This window comes from Heterodontus francisci, chromosome 2, assembly GCF_036365525.1.
Source record: "Heterodontus francisci isolate sHetFra1 chromosome 2, sHetFra1.hap1, whole genome shotgun sequence".
In the NCBI taxonomy this organism is placed as follows: domain Eukaryota; kingdom Metazoa; phylum Chordata; class Chondrichthyes; order Heterodontiformes; family Heterodontidae; genus Heterodontus; species Heterodontus francisci.
The window spans coordinates 58,697,468-58,719,966 of NC_090372.1; the positions used below are offsets into that span (position 1 = coordinate 58,697,468).

Consider the following 22,499-nt stretch of genomic DNA (forward strand, 5'->3'; position numbering starts at 1 on the left):
TTTGCTTAACAAGGGGTGGCGACTAAGAAGACTCGCCATCCCTTTCTCATATCCTCAGCGTCTTCGACTATCAGTTTTTCTTTTTACAGGGCATCAGAGTCAGAGCTTTAATCCTGATCAACCCTCACAATCCGTTAGGGGACATTTACCCTGAACAGTTACTGAAAGACTGTCTAGACTTTGCACACAGGTTTGAGTCCCAACACTGTTTGGGCTGCAATGTTTTCATATTGGAAATTTCAATACGAAATTAACTTTGGTAATCACCCTGCAGCACTCACCAAACTGTATTTGCATGTGGACTTAAAAAAAAAATGGACAGACAGCTACAAGTTAAAATGCTTAAACTAAGTTTAGTATAGTTTAGGTTTAGCTCTCTAAATTTAATCTCTTGAAGTATGAATGAAAGGATTTTGTGGTACGTCTCTCGAATCAACAAACTATTTAAGCAACAATTCTGATGTAGAATATGCTTGTATCTTAAATGTTCAATTAAAAGTAGAGATCAGAATAACTCTATGGCATAGTCTGTGTGTTTCAGCGTACTGTATTATAAATGCAGTTTCACACTTCTCATTTTCTTCACACTTGGAGTTTCTGTTCTCAGCTGAATTTTGGATAACTGCAAGCAGGGAGGGAGAATTCAACTTGCACAACTAGCTGCCTCCTCAAGAATAGTATAGACAGAAGCCTGGCAACAGATCACTATCTGAACTCTGGGCTGGAGAGCAGTGTTAGGGTGGGAATTGGGGGTAGCTTGCATAAAAGAAAGGCACAATATGGAAGCTATTACAGTATTCAACTGCCCTCCAGCATTCCATGAGCTTTATGAGGATAGGATTAGAGTTGCGCTATGTTAGTTCATTGGGGGTGGGATGGGGGAAGGTTGTGGGGAAACACTTCAAATTTCAGAGAAATTTATTTAATTATTTAAAACTGCTGCAAAGTACAAGTGCTGTATGTGGGTGATTACTAAAACCTTTTAGAGCATAGCCAGGCTTCCATTAATCATTAGGAAAAAAATGTGCATGTACCACCATTTGGCTATTCTTGAACAGCTCCTCACGGCCACTTCATAACACTGGAAGCCTGGTTCAGATTCCTTGGCCAGGTTTGTTGCTGCAGTTGGTACAAGACATGAGAAAACCAGGGGAGAAAATGACTGGATAGAGTTTGCTTGCACTCAAACAGAAGGTGTACTAGTGTATGTTTTAATTTTTTTGCCTACATTAGGGAAATTTTTTAAAACTCTTAATTTTTTTAAAGGAGTCTTGCAATCAATACCCTTTTATAAAAAAGTCTTAAACGAGAACAGAACATTTGTTTTTAGTTTGCTTTTAAAATGGTGGTGATCACCTCATTCAAGGAACACTAATGTGTGTGAGACTAGTTAACTAGTTGACTAATTAACTAATGAAGTTGTGTAATTTCAGTTCTGTTAATGCAAGCGAGGATTGGTAGTTCATCTAAACCAGTTCCTCAATAGTATCATTTCTCACTGTTTAAATACAAATATTCTGTGCTTAAAAATAATCAACACATGGGGAAACAACTTTTAAATGAATTTAAGTTATGATCTTTCATAAAAGATCCTTGAGAAGTTTCTTTCTATAATTTTAATAGGTACTTAAGATCCTATGGCAGATGTATACAAAATTGTATTTGGGAGGAGAGAAGCAAGATTAACAATTCACAAGACAATCTTAAAATAAGAAATGCATTTCTTAATTGGCTTACAAGTCCAAGAAAAGCAAATCAATAGATACATATTGGGTTACTCTTCAAGATTAGAATTCTGCATTGATGCATAAATATACTTGAATGTTGCTTTCTCTAGAAAAATAGGTATCTAAAATGTAAACTATATAGACCAGTCCGAAATGTACTAATCTATGTTTGGTAATCTTGAATACTGACTTCAGATTAACATAGATGTGTGTGTTTGTGTGCATGCATGTGTGTGAAACTGAGAGCATGAAGATCACCAGGTGGATTCTTAAAATGGGTAAGTCAAATACTTGTGCTTTCATTCAGGATGCTGGAGCACAGATAGTTAGGATAGGGAAATAGATAGGTAGGTCTGGCCCTTGAAAACTCAGCTAACTAAAATATATAGCAGTGCTAATATAACTTTTGAATTGCCTCTAACTTGCTTATTTTTGGTTATTTATAGACACAAATTGCATGTAATAGTGGATGAAATTTACATGCTATCGGTGTATGATGACTTCAACTTCACCAGTATCCTTAGCTTGGAGTAAGTATGTGAAGCGTATTATGTAATTTGGAGTTGATCCTCAACTGGAGTAGGATGGCATTCACCATAAAGTTTTACAGATTCCAAAGAGTGCCCAGTGACGAGCAAGCCTTCAGTCCAACTTAGCTGTACAGTACTTCCCTTTTTAATAAGAGTAAAATTCATAAGTATTAAAAAAGATGATAATCAAATAGCTAGTTTTATTCTTGTAATTCTTATTTTCTAATAAAAATGTCTTCCATGATAAATAGAACTATAGTTTAAAGCATACAAAATGAGTTGTCCCTTCTCGATTATCACAGAATTGTTACAGCGCAGAAGAGGCCATTTGGCCCATCGTGTCTGCACTGCCTTTTTGCTAGAGCAAACTTTAAAAAAAAAGTTCCACTGCTGTGTGCAATCTCCATACTAGTATCTTCCTCTTGTCATGCATGGAAGGAGCTGTGATGAAATAAACAATGAAATGGAGGAATTATGAATTAAAAAAAGTAAACTGTTAAACAAAACCACAAGAACATTGTTATGGCCAAGTGGGTGATGGCGTGGCTGCTTTCCACTGTTCATCTCCCAATTGATCAGAGTGCTTTTTGTGCTACTCATGCTTCAACCCCTGTGTTTTACTTGTCAAAAAACAGGCAGTGACAGGTTTTCTTGGAGGTTTAAAACAGAAGATTAACTATTTATTAAACAATATTCATTACCGAAATACTCGCAACACCATTCACGCACACATTCACTCTGAAATGCACTCTTGAAGATCGAAGGTTCAATGTGTAAAAGTCTCTTGTTTCGGGGAAAACCTGTGGGATTCTCTCAAGGTCAATTTTACAATTGGAGGCCTGGTTGCTGGTTGTCTGGTAATTGTTGGGCTGTTGCAGCCTTCTGGCAGTCCACTTCAGTTTGAAGATGGTGCTGTTAGCTTGGTTCAATCCTCACAGGTAGAAGGGTAGTTTTTAACAAAGGTACTCTCTTGTCTCTGCTGTAACTCTCTCTCTCTCTCTCTGTCTCTCTCTCTCTTTCCCCCGTCCCCCTCTCTCTCTCTCTCTCTCTCTCTCTCTCTCTCTCTCTCTCTCTCTCTCTCTCTCTCTCTCTCTCTCTCTCTCTCTCTCTCTCTCTCTCTCTCTCTCTCTCTCTCTCTCTCTCTCCCTCCCCTCCCCCCCCCCCCTCTCTCTCTCTCTGTCTCTGTCTCTCTCTCTCTCGCCCCCCCCACCCTTCTGTCCCCGCTCCCCTGCTGAAATTCAAGATGGCTTTACATGTTTTCTGTGTGTCTGAGGTGAGACCAGACTGATCGCTGGCAAGGCCCCCCACTTGGTTCCTCATGACTATTACCTTTTAAGGTGAATTTGCAAGTGTTAGTGCTGCCCTTGTGACTTAGGTTTCGGTTCTTACTGGGCTGCACAAGGGCCTTTTGATGACCCCATTTTGAGAACGGCCTTCCTGCCCTGCTGCCAAATGTCCCAGACACCACCATCACCATCCCTGGGTATGTCCTGTCCCACCGACAGGACAGACCCACCAGAGGCGGTGGCACAGTAATATATAGTCGTGAGGGAGTTGCCCTGGGAGTCGTCAACATTTATTCCAGAACCCATGAAGTCTCATGGTGTCACGTCAAACGTGGGCAAGGAAGCCTCCTGCTGATCACCACCTACTGCCCCCCTTGGCTAATGAACCAGTGCTTCTCCATGTTGAACACCAATTAGAGGAAGCACTGAGGGTAGCAAGGGCACAAAATGTATCTGGGGCACTTTAATGTCCATCACCAAGAGTGGCTCGGTAGTACCACTACTGACCGAGCTGGCCGAGTCCGAAAGGACATTGCTGTTAAACTGGGTCTGTGGCTGGTGGTGAAGGAGCCAACAAGAGGGAAAAACCTACTTGACCTCATCTTCATCAATCTACCTGTCGCAGATGCATCTGTCCATGACAGTATTGGTAGGAGTGACCACTGCACAGTCCTTGGGTGGGATTTCTGCCCTCTGAGGCAGGAAGTCCTGCCTCCAAGAGCTGCTGGCAGCTCTCTGTCCCAGCAGCGCCACCGGGAGCAGTGGCCACTGCTGGACTGCACCCAGCTTCAGCAGCAACAGGAACTGTAGCATAGGAAACACGATAAGTGTCTGGGGCCTCGCCGAGGACAATCAGCAGGGCCCTGGCGAGGCAAGGGGTGGGGGGCAGTGTTGGGCTGTGGGGGCACAGGGTGACCGATCAGTAGGGTCCCTCCACCACCCCCCCCAGCCTGTAAGGAGGCTGCCAGATTTTACTAGGTGGCCTCCTGGGGGACCTCAGTCGCCTGCCCGCCGCTGGTAAAATACCAGTGGCAGTGAGAGGAATCCCTCAAGTGGCAGTTAGTTGGCCCCCTAAAGGCCTTGAGCGGCCGGGTGGGACATTTCTCGCTGCCACCACCCCTCGTAAATTTGCAGTGGGGGCGGGAAGGCATCGGGAACGGCGCCCCCTGCCTCCCACTCAGTTACTCGATTTTACGACACTCCTGGCCACCAGCCTGCTCCAGCAGGGGCGGGGGTGGGGGGGGGGGGCGCTTAAAGTTCTGGCCTTCTTGTCCTGAACTCTCTCAACACGCTCAGAATTTTAAAAAAAACCTCTGTGCCAGTGGAAATAGACCCAGTATCTTGGGTCTGTCCTATAACTAGTTTTCCATCCCTAGCATGATTCTGTGAATCAACATTGTACGCTGTCTAAGGGCTTGAATGTCCTTTCTATAATGGAGTCCTTGAAACTGGATGCTACTCTTAACTGTGGCCTAAACAATGTTTTTTATAACTTCCTTACTCTGTTGCTGTTAACACATGCACTTTCACAGAATTTCATTTTCACAGCATGATGTAGTTGAAACCTCAGATTCTCTATTAATTTGCACCTTTCATTGTGGGTATACTCCCATTCTTTGTTTTTTCTTCAAAATGGTATTATTTATATACGTAAAATTGAATCTTGAATTTTTTCTACCCATTCTGCCAGCCTTGCAGTCTTCTTGAAACATTTTGCAGTCTTTCGCACTTTTTGCCAAGCTCCCTACTTTTGTGACATCAGCACATCTTGAGATTATTCTCCCTATGGCCATATCCAATTCATCTTAATATAATGAGAGCCAATTTGGACCCAGTACTGTCCCCTTGAGTATGCCACTTCCAACCCTTCTGCAGTCTGAGCAACATCTGTTTACCCTAAATCATTATTTCCTGCCCATCAACCAGCTGTATTCATGCTGTTACGTATCCTGTTCTACCATATGCCTGTATTTTTCTAACGAGTATCTTATGCAACATCTTATCAAATACCTTCTGAAAATCCATATACACCACACACCTACTTTATCCTATCCATTACTTTTTTTCAATCTGTCAAACATGCCTTCTCTTATTAACAAATCCATGCTGAATGTTCTTAATAACCCATTTTTGAATTACTGTAATAATTTCTGTATATATTTACAGTTTACCTGACCCAGAAAGAATACACTTTATGTGGGGATTTAGTAAGGTATGTTGGTTTTAATTTTATAGTTGGTAGTTAGTGCAACACAATTATAAATAATAACTGTGTTGCAGATGTTCATTTGAACTTGGTTCGTTTGTTGGTGTCACCTTCTTCACAGAAGGTTGACTGCCATGTATCTCCACCTCTGTCTGTCCTGTGCTGTCCTTACACATTCTGCATAGTTAGCTGCATCCTGTCCATTTTATCTGTCATCCATTTTCTTCTCTGCTTCCCTCTCCTACCTCTTCAGTTGATCGTTCCTTCCAATAATTGTCTCTGTCCACCTTTTGCTCTAATGATGTGACAGAAATATTGCATCTTTCTCTCTTTGCTATGTACTAATTTTCTCTTTTTTCTCCAGCCATTTCCAGCACTTCCTTAGTCTTCCTGTCTGTATAGTATATGTGGAATTATTCCATCTTCAAAAAAAATGATTGTTCTTTCAATGGTATTTTGGGAATGGGGCTCTTGTTCTGAGCTTATTAAATTAATGCAACTGTCTGATTCAGTCTTGTCATCGCTCTGAAGTTGGTAACATTTTTAATTTCCACTTATTTAAGCAATTTAGTTGGCTCAAGTATAATTTTATTCAACATTTTATTGTCCTTCCACTGAAGGACTTTGCCATGTGTGGGATTCGAGTTGCAGTTTTGCATACCAGGAACAAAGAGATCCGTTCTGCTCTTAATCAACTGGCCAGTTTCCATGGATGCCCAGGACCAATTCAGTACATTCTGAGTCAGCTAATTGCTGATAGAGGTATGTAAAATAAATCTATAAAAAATGTATATTTTCCTTTTTGGGAATCCACAAACACACTTTTTTTTTTACAGAATGGATAAACAAAACATTTCTGTCAACAAACCGAAGGCGTCTGGGAGAAGCACACCGTATCATCGTTGGTGGTCTGGCTGCACTTGGAATTCCAGTTCTTCGAAGCTCAGCAGGATTATTTGTTTGGGCAGATTTTAGAAAAGTAGATATCATGAAGACTTATTTCATTGCTTATTTTTGGTTAGCCTTAAATGATAGTCATGGACAAGGATCTATATGGGGAATGTCCAGATTATGACCTGTAGGCTGGATCTAGCTTGCAAACTTGGATTATCCAACCACTGTCAGTGTTTTCCATCTCTCAATATAGTTCCTGGCCCCTTCACTCCTTTCTATTTTCTGTCGTTCCTCCATGTAACTGATTGCAGCTGCACAAGTAGGGAAGTTGTGAGAATTCTTACCCAAAATATGTAGCAATGTTTAGTGCTTGGAGCAGCAGTGATTGAGATAGTAGTGGCTAGGGGAAGAGAGCTGTACTGAGTGCCGGAGAATTCAAAGGTGAATTTGGAAGGGTGGGGGTTATAGAAAGTGCTAGTGTAATATTGGAGGTGATGGGGAGTGGGGAGGGGAAAGAACATTCGTCATTTAAAATTTGAAGGAAATAGAGTAGAACAAACACGAAATTTGAAGAAAAATTTGGAGAAGGGAATAAGACCAAGTAGGTAGCTCCCAGAGAGCTGGCACAAGTGTGATGGGCTGTACAGTCTCCTTCTATGCTGTAAAAGGAAGTAAAGAAGATTAACAATATAGCTTTAGAAGGGAGTTGGGTTAAGAGCCCCAGTTGGAACTTGAGTGGAGGAGGAGCAGAAGTGTGCCATCTTGAACTGCAGCAATGAGTTTAAAAATGCTAAAATGTCAAAAACCTATGAAAAGGATAATAAACCGAGCCATCCTAAACTTGTGCTTGAAGCAACAGATATCTCTTGATATATTGACCATGAAGAGAAGTTTGGATGTTCTACTATAAGTAGAGTGACACTGTAATTGTGTCCTAGGTTTGGTTCCAAGTTTAAGGACCGTATAATGTCTTTACAGTAGTACTAAGTTTTGGAGGGAACTGTTGTGCTTAATGTATGTAGATAGGATAACTCTGCCGCCTCAACTAAGGTCCCTCTGCAACAGTGACTTACATGGTCACTTCGCTGTAACAGAAATGGTATAAGATGTATCTTTGAGTGTGGTTTTACTCTGTAGCTCCCATAAAATTTTGTCTGGTCTCAGCTGGGATACTGAATGAATTGAAGCACAAAATTGGTGTCTCAGGAGAAGTGAAGCAGAGGGGTGCGAATTTCATCTCCGTAGCACTGTTTCCAACGGCGCAATGGACGCCTAGCACCCTTTTGCTGGGGCACCCTGTGCCGCCAGTTCCTTCCAGCATGATCTGCACTGCGTGCCCTCTTGAGAAGGGCGCCCATGCAGGTGTCCCCAGCATGCGCCAGAAGTCTCAAAAGGAGTGCTTTCCTGACTTTACACAGCCTGACTTCACATGTGACACCAGAATATCTAATTTGGTCCAAGCAGGATCAGATAACGAATTTGTGTGTCACTCTCCAGAGCTTGAGCTGCAAGATAGGTTTTGAACTAGTGCTATTTAAAGAGACAGATACCCAACTTGCAGGTAAGGTAATTTTGAAGAACGTCTGCTACTTGAAAGTATCTGGAAGAACTCCAGAGTGTTTTTGAAGGTGTTGTAGCGAGTTCCTGGATTGTTGCTGTATCCTCAAAGGGAGGGCAGAGGATTAGGTGATCTGTCCACACAAAGCTGCAACAGGTATGGGGGCAACCGTTGCAGTGCCTCTGGGTCTGCAGCACGACAGGGAGATGGAGCAGAGGCCTCGGGGCGGGCAAGCTCTACACGATGCCCTATGTTAACTTTGAGCAGGTCTCCTCCATACTGTCTGATAGGCCAGCCAGTGGCACCCAGCATCTTGTTGTGCATCCCCATTCAGTGCTGTCCTGTATACCATCCCATTGACGTCCTCATCTGAGTTCTCTGTGACAGAATGTGTCTGCAGCTTTGCCCTTCAGGGAGCTGGTAAACAAACCATTCTTTATTCCTGGCCTGGCTGCAGCCCACTCATGCCTGGTGGCTCACCACAGGTGTGTGCTCAATTCGGGACTCGCCGCAAGGGGGAGCCCAATTCGGGATTTGCCTTCAAGGTACATGCAGTGCTGGTATCTGGGATGGCGGCTGAAAGCATCAGATCAAGTGATGAGACCACTTCATCAGTGCTATTCTGTTGCTTTCTTTCTCCTTGGGTTGCTGCGGATGGGCAGGTGGGAGTTTTTGGGTGTTTGAAAGCAGAAAATTGGAAGGGGAAGGGTGGGATAGGGAGCAAGAGGCTCATGGTCACACCATCAGCAGTTTGTTCATATTATATAGCAGGATAAGGGTGAGCTGTGAGTTGAGAAGGGGCATATGTTGGAAGATGCTGTCATCTTCCATGTTCTCAGTGACACTGGTGCCATGGACCCTATTGCAATCGGCTCATGATGCTAAGAGCCATATCTTTGTAAGTGTTCAGAGAATGCAGGTGTCCTTGTCCCCTGCCGGGTCTGCTCTGCTCCCCTCAATAGTGTGCCACCTTGTCCTGTAAGAGGAGGACAGAATGTCATGATTTTGTGGTGCTATGTTTAGGTGATGTGCCTGCCGTCGCTGAATAGCTGCAGGTATTTGGAGGCTGTAAGAGGTGGATGTGAGGCTGGCAACATTGGTATGTGTGTGAGGCTGAGGTGGAGTATCTAGATTTTATGTGCAAGTCCTGAATGCTGCCTTCTGTGCCATAATGACTCTGTGACTACATCTCTGAGTGCTGCTGGGTGAGTGGAGATGTGGTACATTAAGCAGCGTGAGAGGCTGATGTTGTAGTGGGTAGGAGATGCCTGACCTTGACCACTGGCGTGACGTCATTATACTTCTTATGACTCTACTGTTAAGTCCCCAGGTCCAGCCTCCGAGAGTTGACCTCCCTGGTCACCTGCTCCCCCCCTTCCTTCTGAGGGTGATCCTTAAGGGTCTCTTGTTCCCCTGAGGAACCATGGTGTCTCTCCTCCTGCTCACCTCCATCAATAATGTTTCCAGTGCTGCATCCGTCATTATGGAATCCTCTCTCTGCCCTAGTGTTCCACTTTGCATATTTTAAATTGAAGCAATATTATTCAGTGCAGTTTCACTTTAAGGGCAGCAGGCTGGCTGAACCATTTGATATTTGCACAACACTGAGCAGGCCCCTGCTTAGTGCTGAGGCAGCCAACAGTGAGGCAGATGCTTGGCCCTACATTACAATCATAGTAATGAGGCGGCAGCACCAATTTACGTGCTGCCCACTCCCAACAGAATTGGTGTGGCAGGTCGTGAATTGTAACCCTGTGCCTGAGTAAAGAGGTAAGCTAATTTTTAGCCCGCGGTGTGAATGCCTTCCACATAGCTGAATACAGAGAAGGGTGAGTGGAGATGAAGGGTCACTGACCCCGAAACGTTAACTCTTCTCTTTCCACAGATGCTGCCAGACCTGCTGAGTGGTTCCAGCATTTCTTGTTTTTATTACAGAGAACATTGATTTTTGTCTTGTAGAAGTTCCCAGCAGAGAGGTGATTTAAAAAAAAATTATTTCATGGGATGTGGGTGTTGCTGGCTAGGCCAGCATTTATTGCCCATCCCTAATTGCCCATGAGAAGGTGGTGATGAGCTGCCTTCTTGAACTGCTGCAGTCCATATGATATAGGTACACCCACAATGTTGTTAAGAAGGGAGGTTCAGGATTTTGACCCAGCGACACTGGGAACGGTGATATAGTTCCAAGTCAGGGTGGTGTGTGGCTTGAGGGGAACTTGCAGGTGCTGGTGTTCCCATGCATCTGCTGTCCTTGTCCTAGGTGGTAGAGGTCACGTATTTGGAAGGTGCTGTCTCTGGAGCCTTGGTGAATTGCTGCAGTGCATCATTGCAGATGGTTCACAGTGTTGCCACTGTGCATCAGTGGTGGAGGGAGTGAATGTTGAAGGTGGTGGATGGGTTGCAAGTCAAGCGGGCTGCTTTGTCCTGGATGTAATGAGTGTTGTTGGAGCTGCACTCATCCAGGCAAGTGGAGAGTATTCCATCACGCCCCTGACTTGTACCTTGTAGGTGTTGGACAGGAATTGGGGAGTCAGGAGGTGAGTTACTCGCCACAGAATTCCTAGCTTCTGACCTGCTCTTGTAGCCACAGTACTTACTTGGCTTGCTCAGTTCTGTTCCGGTCAAGAGTGACTCCCAGAATGTAGATAGTGGGAGATTCAGCAATGGCAATAGTAATGCCAATGAATGTCAAGGGGAGATTGTTAGATTCTCTCGTTGCAGGTGGTCATTGCCTGCCACTTGTGTGGCGCAAATGTAACTCGCCGCTTATCAGCCCAAGCCTGAATGTCGTCCAGGTCTTGCTGCATATGGACACGGACTGCTTCAGTATCTGAGGAGTCGTAAATGATGCTGAACATTGTGTAATCATCAGTGAACATCCCCACTTCGGACCTTATGATGGAGGGAAGGTCATTGATGCAGCAGCTGAAGATGGCTGGGCTGAGCACACTACCCTGAGGAACTCCTGCAGTGATGTCCTGGGATTGAGATGATTAACCTCCAACAACCACAACCATTTTCCTTTGAGCTAGTTATGACTGCAACCAGTGGAGTGTTTTGCCCCTGATTCCCATTGACTGCAGTTTTGCTAGGGCTCCTTGATGCTATACTTGGTCAAATGCTGCATTGACGTGAAGGGCAATCACTCTCACCTCACCTCTGGAGTTCAGCTCTTTTGTACATGTTTGGACCAGGGCTGTAATGAGGTCAGGAGCTGAGGGGCCCTGGTGGAATCCAAACTGAGCGTCAGTGAGCAGGTTATTGCTAAGTAAGTGCCACTTGATACCACTGATGAAGATACCTTCCATCACTTTACTGATGATCGAGTGTAGACTGATGAGGCGGTAATTGGCCGGGTTGGATTTGTCCTGCTGTTTGTGCACAGAGCATACCTGGGCAATTTTCCACATTATCGGGTAGATGTCAGTGTTGTAGCTGTACTGGAACAGCTTGGCTAGGGGTGCGGCAAGTTCTGGAGCACAGGTCTTCAGTACTATACAAACATATGAATTAGGAACAGGAGTAAGCTACTCGGCCCCTCGAGCCTGCTCTGCTATTCAACAAGATCGTGGCTGATCTGATTGTAACCTCAGCTCCACATTCCCGCCTATCCCCAATAACCTTTCACCGCTCCCCGCCCTCCCCCCTCCCACTTATCAAGAATCCATCCACCTCTGCTTTAAAAATATTTAAAGACTCTGTTTCCGCCACCTTTTGAGGAAGAGAGTTCCAAACACTCAGGACCCTCTGAGAGAAAAATTTCTCCTCATCTGTGTCTTAACTGGTGACCCTTTATTTTTAAACAGTGACCCCTAGTTCCAGATTCTCTCATGCTTTGCATATTCACCCTGTCAAGACCCTTCAGAATCTTATATGTTTCAATCAAGTCGCCTCTTACTGTTCTAAACTCCAGCGGATACAAGCTTAGCCTGTCCAACCTTTTCTCATAAGACAATCCGCCCCATTCAAGGTATTAGAGTCATAGAGTTATACAGCACAGAAACAGGCCCTTCATCCCATCGTGTCTGTGCCGGCCATTAAGCACCTTTTAGATTAGAGATACAGCACTGAAACAGGCCCTTCGGCCCACCGAGTCTGTGCCGACCATCAACCACCCATTTATACTAATCCTACACTAATCCCATATTCCTACCAAACATCGCCACCTGTCCCTATATTTCCCTACCACCTACCTATACTAGTGACAATTTATAATGGCCAATTTACCTATCAACCTGCAAGTCTTTTAGCTTGTGGGAGGAAACCGGAGCACCCGGAGAAAACCCACGCAGACACAGGGAGAACTTGCAAACTCCACACAGGCAGTACCCAGAATCGAACCCGGGTCCCTGGAGCTGTGAGGCTGCAGTGCTAACCACTGCGCCACTGTGCCGCCCTATCTATTCTAATCCCATTTTCCAGCACTTGGTCCGTAGCCTTGTATGCTATGCTGTTACAAGTGCTCATCTAAATACTTCTTAAATGTTGTGAGGGTTCCTGCCTCTACCACCCCTTCAGGCAGTGTGTTCCAGATTCCAACCACCCTCTGGGTGAAAAATATTTTCCTCAAATCCCTCTAAACCTCCTGCACCTTAACTTAAATCTATGCCCCCTGGTGTCAATACACCTCCGCTAAGGGAAAAAGTTTCTTCCATCTACCCTATCTGTGCCCCTCATAATTTTGTACACCTCAATCAGGCCCCCCTTCAGTCTTCCCTGCTCGAAGGCAAACAACCCTAACCTATCCAGTCTCTCTTCATAGCTGAAATGCTCCAGCCCAGGCAACATCCTGGTGAATCTCCTCTGCACCCTCTCCAGTGCAATCATATTCTTCCTATAGTGTGGCAACCAGAACTGTACACAGTACTCCAGCTGTGGCCTAACTAGCGTTTTATACAGCTCCATCATAACCTCCCTGCTCTTATATTCTATGCCTCGGCTAATAAAGGCAAGTATCCCATATGCCTTCCTAACTACCTTATCTACCTGTGCTGCTGCCTTCAGTGATCTATGAACAAGTGCACTAAGGTCCCTCTGACCCTCTGTACTTCCTCGGGTCCTACCATCCATTGTATATTCCCTTGCCTTGTTAGTCCTCCCAAAATGCATCACCTCACACTTCTCAGGATTAAATTCCATTTGCCACTGCTCTGCTCATTTTACCAGCCCATCTATATTTTCACAAAACCATGTTGACTCTGCCTGATTACCCTGAATTTTTCTAAGTGCCCTGCTATAATATCTTTAACAGCTTCTAACATGCTCCCTATGACAGATGTTAAGCCAACTGTCCTGTAGTTTCCCACTTTCTGTCTCCCTTTTTGAATGAAGGAGTTACATTGGCTATTTTCCAATCTAATGGAACCTTCCTTGAATCTGGGGAATTTTGGAAAATTAAAACCAAAGCATCAACTATCTCACTAGCCACTTCTTTTAAGAACCTAGGATGAAGTCCACCAGGACCTGGGAACTTGTCAGCTCGCAGCTCCAACAATTTGCTCAGTTTCACTTCCCTGGTGATCGTCATTTTCTCGAGTTCCTCCCTCCCTTCCATTTCCTGATTTACAGCTATTTCTGGGATGTTACTTGTATCCTCTAAGGTGAAGACTGATGCAAAATATCTGTTCAATTCATCTGTCATCGCTCTATTTTCCATTATTAATTCCACAGACTCACTTTCTATAGTGTTACGCCAGGTGAGAAAGGCATCTAAGGATCCCTCTCGGCCTTATCGTAACAGGGTTTTATTTTTAAACACACTGTTTTTAGCTCCCCCTTGGTGAATTCTTGTTCACCGCTTTTCAATTATAAGGCAAAGAAACCAGCACAAACAGGTTTTCTTAGGTTTAAAGAAGAAAATTTGAAATTTAGTAAACTTAAACTCTACTTCAGTTGATGCCTATGAATACACAATGCTCCCACGCTAGCATGCAGATGCGATACATGAAAATAGAGACAGAAAAGAACAGAAGAAAAATAAAGTGGAAAAGCTTGAGGCAATATCTGATGAGTTTTTATTATGGTACTTCAAGCTCACTGTAGAGTCCTTTGTTTGTAGGCAGATCTTACTTTTCATTGAGGCCCAGTATTCCTCTTAAACCTTGTCGCGTAGGAGACTTTTCTCTCTTGGGGTTCATGTGTCTTCAGTGGATTCAGAGGCTTGTGAGAAAGAGATGGGAGCAGACAGGAGAGATCTTCTCTGCCCTGGAGCCAACAGTCTTTTCGAGTTCAAACTCTCTGTGGCTCGTTCAAAAAAACCCCTGGAACAGCCAGTTAGTCATGTGACCAGCTGGTCCAACCAGTCCTGGATTGTATCACCTTGGCAGTCTCTGGAATGTTCCTCTTTACACAATACCGGGTGATCAAGGTCCATTTCGGGTTGAATGTGTCAGGGAATGGTCCTTTGTCCTTCCAAGCACTGTCTGTTAATATGCAAATGTCTTTTCCAGCCATGGCTGATCTGTTTAACAAGTCCTTTCCTCGCTGCAACAACAGTTTAAAATCAATGATCATGACAAAATTAATGTGCCTCATTCTTGGCAGGTGGGGGCCGAGCATGTCACCTCCACACCCAGTGGAATGAAATGTGATGTGAGAGAAGCGCATTTCATTAAACGAGTTGAGAGAAGATATCAGATGCAAAAAAAAAAATGCATTTCTCTTATTCATTCACAAATCCTAAAACTTATTAAAATTGCCCCTTTTGGCATCCCTATAAACATGTGGTTCTTTGGGGAAGTTTTTCTTCAATTTGCCCATTTCCATGGCTACCTAGGGTCTTTGAGATGGTTAGGTTTAGTTAGCCCTGAGTTGGATTTTTTCTTTAAGGAGGGTCAGTAGTGCGCGGGTCTATGCTGAACTCTCTTTCAGTGCTTTGCTGAGTCATGCAAAGGCTTTTGACTTCAGGGGATGGGTAGTTTACTTTTTTTCTGAGGGTGGGGCAGGATTCTTTGCTAATCTCCCCTTTGTCTGTGGGACACTCCTGCCTGCAGGTACTTGTGCAGATTCTACTGCACTCCCTTTTGGCAAATCGACTAGGCGAGGCATCATCATCACAGTTTCTCTGCCCCCTAGAGGTCCTTCTTTGTCTTGGCAGGTTCCGGTAAATGCTGTTAGCAACTCTGGTGGGGTGCTGCTAGTGTCTACATTTACGTAGGTGGATGTGGGGTCGAACCTTTCACATTTTTCGGGGTTGGCTGACCGGACAGTATGAGTTTTCAACTGGGATTCCTCCCGGACTTCCTTTAACATGCCTGCGTGGTCACATTTTCCCCGTCCCTTTCTAAACTTTTGCCAGCTTTGTGCTTGCCTGTCCCCTTTTGTTCTCGGCAGTGGTCTCTTACTGTTCACCAGCCCTCTGCTGGAGGGTCCTCCTAACAGTGGTACAGGACTAAGGGGTGCAGGTTTCACTAGGTTGGGGTTTCCCCTCAACCTGGCACATGTGGCAACTCCTGCAGTACTCCACCACATCTTTGTGGAGTTTTGGCCAGTCCAACTGCTGTCTTATGTGGGCTTTGGTCTTTTGTATACCGGCATGTACAACCACTGTAGTCCCGTGGGCCCTTCTTAATATTTCTCCCTGGTACCTCTGCGGCACCACTAACTGAACTACTGTACACTCCTTGCTCTCCGCTCTTTGAGGAGAACTTAATTTCCTCATCAGTACCTCATTCGTTAAATAGTAGCAATCAGGGACTCCCTCTGCTTTACTTTGCAGACTGGGCAGCCTGTGCTAACTCTTGCAATACTGGGTCGGCTTGCTGAGCCTCAGCTAGGGAAAATCCATTTAATTAAGTCCCTGGGTCTCCTAACTTTCCAAAGAAAATCTCAGAGACTGACCTGATCATCTGCCTAATTCAGTCTCCTCTGGGAGAGCTGGTTTGATCATGGCCTGATCCACTATACATTCAGGGAAACTGCAGGGGACCGTCTCCTGCCACTGCCCTGTCTCTCTGACCTCCTGCAGTCTTTCTTTCACTACTGGGGGGGGGCGGGGGGGGGTGGTGCTACCACCTTCACCCCCGCCAGGTCATTACTAGGAGCAGATCAACCCCGTCCACAGGCGAACTCGGGACAATCCCTACAGTCACCGGTCCCGAAACTAGGTCGCACTCCAGGTGCACCTGGTGTACAGGTACAGGCATACACTGCCCTCCAATACCATTCACCACCATTCTGGTGTTCACTGCGCTCAGGCCTTTTCCCAGTAAAAGGTATCTGGTGGCCCCTGTGTGCCTGAGAATTACTATGGGTTTGCTTGCCCCACTTGAACGGTATTGGGTTACTTTCCCTTCAGACACAAAATCCTGATAACCTTCAGGAATCCTATTAGCTTTTCCTGCACTTGCTGTAGTAAGCTTCCTGGCATGCACTCTTACTGCAGTTAACGCCACAGCTTGTTCTGCTGTGCTTTCCATCAGGTTCGTTTCTTCACTGAGCGGGTGTGCCCTGATGAACCCTACAGATATTCCCTTTAGTTTCTAGCAGTCAGCACTTAAATGTCCCGCTTTGTTACAATGGAAGCACACAGGTCTCCAGATCTCATTCCTGCTCCCAGCACATTCCTGTTTGGCTAGAGGAGAGCCCCTGGTGTCTCTTGCTTTTCTTTCTCTCCCAGGACTTCTTTGGGTTCCTATCACCTTCCCACCCTTTGTCCTTTTCAGATTTGTGGGGGTGATTAGGAAAGGTTCTCCCCTGGGAAACTGACTTATAAATTAAAGCAAACTCATCAGCTAGAACGGCCGCTTGCCGGGCTCTCTCAACCCGCTGCTTCTCTCCATGAGTCTTTATGGAGAGTGGGAGAGAGTGTTTAAATTCCTCTAACAGAATTTCTTCTTTGAGATTCTCATAGCTGAGCTGTACTTTAAGAGCCCTCAGCCACTGGTCAAAAGCCAGCTGCTTACTTCTTTCAAACTCCATATAAGTTTGATTAGCTTGCTTCTTGAGGGTTCTAAACTTTTGGCGATAGGCTTTGGGTATTAATTCATATGCCCCAAGGATAGCATTTTTGTCAGTTCATAATTTGATGAATTCTCATCTGGCAACAGGAAATAAACCTCATGAGCTTTTCTGGTTAGCTTGCTTTGTAATAAAACAGACCAGGTCTCAGGTGGCCATTTTAGCTGCCTTGCCAGTTCTCAAAGGACACAAGAAATCCTTCTACGTCCTCCTCATTGAATTTTGGAATTAGTTGAGCTAGTTTTAACAATTCTGTACCCAGCCCTGACTTAAACTCTTCCATATTGGCCATGCTTTCACTAGGGGTACTCTGTCGCCCCCGAGTTAACTCAAGCCGTTTCAGCTCTTTCTTTTCACATTCCTTCTGGAATATATTCATTCTCTCTCTCTCTCTCTCTCTCTCTCTCTCTCTCTCCTCTTTCTCTTGTTCCTTCTCCTGTCTTTTTTTCTCCTTTAACATTCCTTCTGGTTTGCTCTTCCTCTTCATGTGCTCTCTGGAAGGCTCTCTCTTTCTCCTGCTCCTTCCTCTATCTCTCTCCCTTTCTTCTAATTCAAGATTCCTTTGTTCCAATTGTATCTTTGCTGGCAGTACCCTGTTGGAGTCTGCTTCTAACCCTGTTTCTGCTTCTTCAGATTCAAGGGAAAAATGGTTGGCTACTAGCCTTTGGAGTTCAGACATCCTAGCCTTGTTATGTACAGTGATCCCACAGTGCTCAGCCATTTTTCTTAGCTCCTCCATAGACAGTGCTTTTAACTTATCCCAAGTTAGTTCACTCTGGCTTGGGGAGCTACAGGCTTCAGTTGCAGATATTTTATTTTCAAGCACACATAACCACAAGAAAACCTGTATTGAAATCTTGCTCTTTTTTGATTGGGAACAATTTGGCTTCCCACTTCCAATTTCTCTCGTTTGTGGGTAAAATCCTGGATAGTAGCACCCAAATTTCTGTTAGGACCAGTGAGAAAAGTGTCTAGGGATTCCTCTCAGCCTTCACCTGGTCTTACTGTAACAGGGTTTTATTTTTAAACAGTGTTTTTAGCTCCTCCTTGGTGAATCCTTGTACACTGCTTTTCAATTATAAGGCAAAGAAACCAGCACAAACAGGTTTTCTTAGGTTTAAAGAAGAAAAGTTGAAATTCATTAAACTTGAACTTAAACTCTAATTTGCTTGACGCCTATGGATACATGGCGTACCCACACGAGCATGCATACGTGATACACACATGAAAATAGAGACAGAAAAGAGCAGAAGAAAAATAAAGTGGAAAAGTTTAAGACAATATCTGAAGAGTTTCTGTTATGGTTCTTTGAGCTCACTGCAGAGTCCTTGATTGTAGGTAGATCTTGCTTTTTGTTGGGGCCCAGTATTCTTTTTAAATCTTTGTCCAACCTTCTGACCTGCTACCCATCTTTGCACAATTGTATGCTTTTCCTTTAAGTTTGATACTATCATTAACTTTTTTAGTTAACCCTGGATGGTGGGTCCTTCCCCTGGAATTTTTCTTTCTGTTAGAATGTGTTTATTCTGTGTATTCCAAAATATCTCCTTAAATGTCTACACTGCATCTCTATTGACCAATCCCTTAACCTAATTTACCAGTTCACTTTAGCTAGCTTTGCTTTCATGCCCTCATAATTGCCTTTATTTAAGTTGAAAATACGAGTCTTGGGCCCACTCTTCTCTCCTTCAAACTGAATATAAACTTCAATCATATTATGATCGCTGCTGCCGAGGGTGCCTTTACCATGAGGTCATCAATTAATCCTCTCTCGTTGCGCAGAATGTGCTGTTTTAAGAAACTATCCCCAAAGCATTCTATGGATTCCTCATCTAGGCTGCCTTTGCCCATCTGATTTTTCCAGTCTATATGTAGATTAAAATCCCCTATGATTAGCGCTGTACCTTTCTGATAAGCTCCCATTATTTCTTCCTTTACAACCTGTCCTACTGTGTGGTTACTGTTTGGGGGCCTGTACGCCTCTCCCACAAGTGACTTCTTGCCTTTATACTTTACCCAAACCACTTCTACATCCAGGTTTCCTGAACTTAGGTCATCCCTCGCTATTGTGCTTATATCATCATTGATCAAGAGAGCCACCCCTACACCTTTTCCTCCTTCCTGTCCTTCCTAATTGCCATGTACCCTTCAATATTTAGGTCCCAATCTATGTCTGCTGCAGCCATGTCTCTGTAATGGCTATCAGATCATATTTATTTCTATTTGTGCTTTCAGTTCATCTGTTTTGTTTCAAATGCTACGTGCATGCGGGGAGGCGATGGCATAGTGGTATTGTCACTGGACTAGTAACCCAGAGACCCAAGGTCTTGCTCTGGGGACATGGGTTGGAATCCCACCACAGCAGAAGGTGGAATTTGAATTCAATTAATAAATCTGGAATTAAAAGCTAGTCTAATGATGACCATGATTGTTGTAAAAATCCATCTGGTTCACTAATGTCCTTTAGGGAAGGAAATCTGCTGTCCTTACCTGGCATGGCCGAACATGTAACTCCAGAGCCACTGCAATGTGGTTGACTCTTAAATGCCCTCTGAAATGGCCGAACAAGCCACTCAGTTGTATCTAATCGCTACAAAGTCAATAAAGAATGAAACCGGATGGACCACGCGGCATCGACCTAGGCACCGGAAACGACAATGCCAAACCCAACCCTGCAAACTCCGCCTTACTAAGATCTGGGAGCTTATTTCAAAACTGTGAGAGATGTCCCACAGGCTAATCAAGCAACAGGCTGACATAGTCATACTCACGGAATCATACCTTACAGACAATGTCCCAGACACTGCCATCACCATCCCCGGGTACGTCCTGTCCCACCGGCAGGACAGACCCAGCAGAGGCGGCAGCACAGTGGTATGCAGTCGGGAGGGAGTTGCCTTGGGAGTCCTCAACATTGACTCCAGACCTGATGAAGTCTCTTGGCATTAGGTCAAACATAGGTAAGGAAACCTCCTGCTGATTACTACCTACCGTCCTCGCTCAGCTGACGAATAGTACTCCTCCATGTTGAACACCACTTGGAAGAAGCACTGAGGGTGGCAAGGGCACCGAATGTACTCTGGGTGGGGGACTTCAATGTCCATCACCAAGAGTGGCTCGGTAGCACCACTACAGACCGAGCTGGCCGAGTCCTAAAGGACATAGCTGCTAGACTGGCTTATGCGACAGGTGGTGAGGGAACCAACAAGAGGGAAAAACATACTTGACCTCGTCCTCATCAGTCTACCTGCCGCAGATGCATCTGCCCATGACAGTGACCACCGCACAGTCCTTGAGGAGACGGAGTCCCGCCTTCACATTGAGGATATCCTCCGTTGTGTTGTGTGGCACCACCACCGTGCTAAATGGGATAGATTTCAAACAGATCTAACAATGCAAAACTGGACATCCATGAGGCGCTGTGGGCCATCAGCAGCAGCAGAATTGTAGTCAACCACAATCTGCAACCTCATGGCCCAGCATATCCCGCACTCTACCATTACCATCAAGCCAGGAGACCAACCCTGGTTCAATGAAGAGTGCAGGAGGGCATGCCAGGAGCAGCACCAGGCATACCTCAAAATGAAGTGTCAACCTGGTGAAGCTACAACCCAGGACTACTTGCGTGCCATCTCTAGAGTTTAGATGAATGAGAAGAGATCTAATTGAGATATGTAAGATGATTAAGGGGATTGACAAAGTAGATGTAGAGAGGATGTTTCCTCTTGTGGGGCAATCTAGAACGAGAGGTCATAGTTTTAGGATAAGGGGTAGCAGATTTAAAACAGAGATGAGGAGAAATTACTTCTCTCAAAGGATCATGAGTCTGTGGAATTCACTACCCCAGAGTGCGGTGGATGCCAGGACATTGAGTAAATTTAAGGAGGAGATAGACATTTTTAATTAGTAAAGGGTTGAAGGGTTGTGGAGAGCGGGCAGGAAAGTGAAGTTGAGGCCGAGATGAGATCAGCCATGATCGTATTGAATGGCGGAGCAGGCTCGGGGGGCTGAATTGCCTACTCCTGCTCCTACTTATGACCTAATGATCTTGTGCGTAAGCAGCATGCGATAGACTGAGCTAAGTGATCCCATAAGCAACAGATCAGATCTAAGCTCTGCAGTCCTGCCACGTCCAGCCGTGAATGATGGTGGACAATGAAACAACTAACTGAAGGAGGTGGCACCACAAATATACCCATCCTCAATAATGGGGGAGCCCAGCAAAAAATAAGGCTGAAGCATTTGCAACAATCTTCAGCCAGTAGTGTCGAGTTGATGATCCATCTCGGCCTCTTTCTGAAGTCCCTGGCATGAGAGATGCCAGACTTCAGCCAATTCGATGCACTCGGCGTGATATCAAGAAACGACTGAAGGCACTGGATACTGCAAAGGCAATGGGCCCTGACAATATTTCGGCAATAGTACTGAAGATCTGTACTCCAGAACTTACTGAGCCCCTAGCCAAGCTGTTCCAGTACAGCTACAGCACTGACATCTACCCGGCAATGTGGAAAATCGCCCAGGTATGTCCTTTACGCAAAAAACAGGACAAGTCCAACCAGGCCAATTACCGCCCCATCAGTCTACTCTCAATCATCAGTAAAGTGATGGAAGTTGTCATTGACAGTGCTATCAAGCGGCACTTGCTTAGCAATAACCTGCTCAGTGACGCTCAGTTTAGGTTTCGCCAGGGCCATTCAGCTCCTGACCTCCTTACAGCCTTGGTTCAAACATGGACCAAGAGGTGAGGTGAGAGTGACTGCCCTTGACATCAAGGCAGCATTTGACCGAGTATGGCATCAAGGAGCCCTCGCAAAACTGGAGTCAATGGGAATCAGGGGGAAAACTCTTCACTTGTTGGAATCATACCTAGCACGAAGGAAGGTGGTTGTTATTGGAGGTCAATCATCTGAGCTCCAGGACATCACTGCAGGAGTTCCTCAGGGTAGTATCCTAGGTCCAACCATCTTCAGCTGCTTCATCAATGACCTTCCTTCAATCATAAGGTCAGAAGTGGGGATGTTCGCTGATGATTGCACAGTGTTCAGCACCATTCGCGTCTCCTCAGATACTGAAGCAGTCTGTAGAAATGCAGTCTGACCTGGACAATTTAGAGGCTTGGGCTAATAAGTGGCAAGTAACGCAAGTGTCAGGCTACACATTTGTCAGGCAATGACCATCTCCCAACAAGAAAGAATCTAACCATCTCCTCTTGACAATCCCCCACTATCAACATTCTGGGGGTTACCGTTGACCAGAAACTGACCTGGAGTAGCCATATAAATACCGTGGCTAGGAGAACAGGTCAGAGGCTAGGAATCCTGCGGTGAGTAACTCACT

At 44.9% G+C, this 22,499-nt stretch overlaps 1 protein-coding gene across 3 annotated transcripts in view; it reads left to right on the forward strand.

The window, feature by feature from the left end:
- LOC137384512 (1-aminocyclopropane-1-carboxylate synthase-like protein 1) overlaps positions 1 to 22,499 on the forward strand; it is a 140,725-nt gene that overhangs the window by 69,495 nt on the left and 48,731 nt on the right. For all 3 annotated transcript variants that reach the window (XM_068058660.1, XM_068058654.1, XM_068058668.1), the window contains exons 8-12: positions 90 to 190; positions 2,174 to 2,257; positions 5,710 to 5,755; positions 6,370 to 6,511; positions 6,586 to 6,728. In XM_068058660.1, the coding sequence (XP_067914761.1) occupies positions 90 to 190; positions 2,174 to 2,257; positions 5,710 to 5,755; positions 6,370 to 6,511; positions 6,586 to 6,728 (516 nt within the window). The remainder of the gene's footprint in view (positions 1 to 89; positions 191 to 2,173; positions 2,258 to 5,709; positions 5,756 to 6,369; positions 6,512 to 6,585; positions 6,729 to 22,499) is intronic.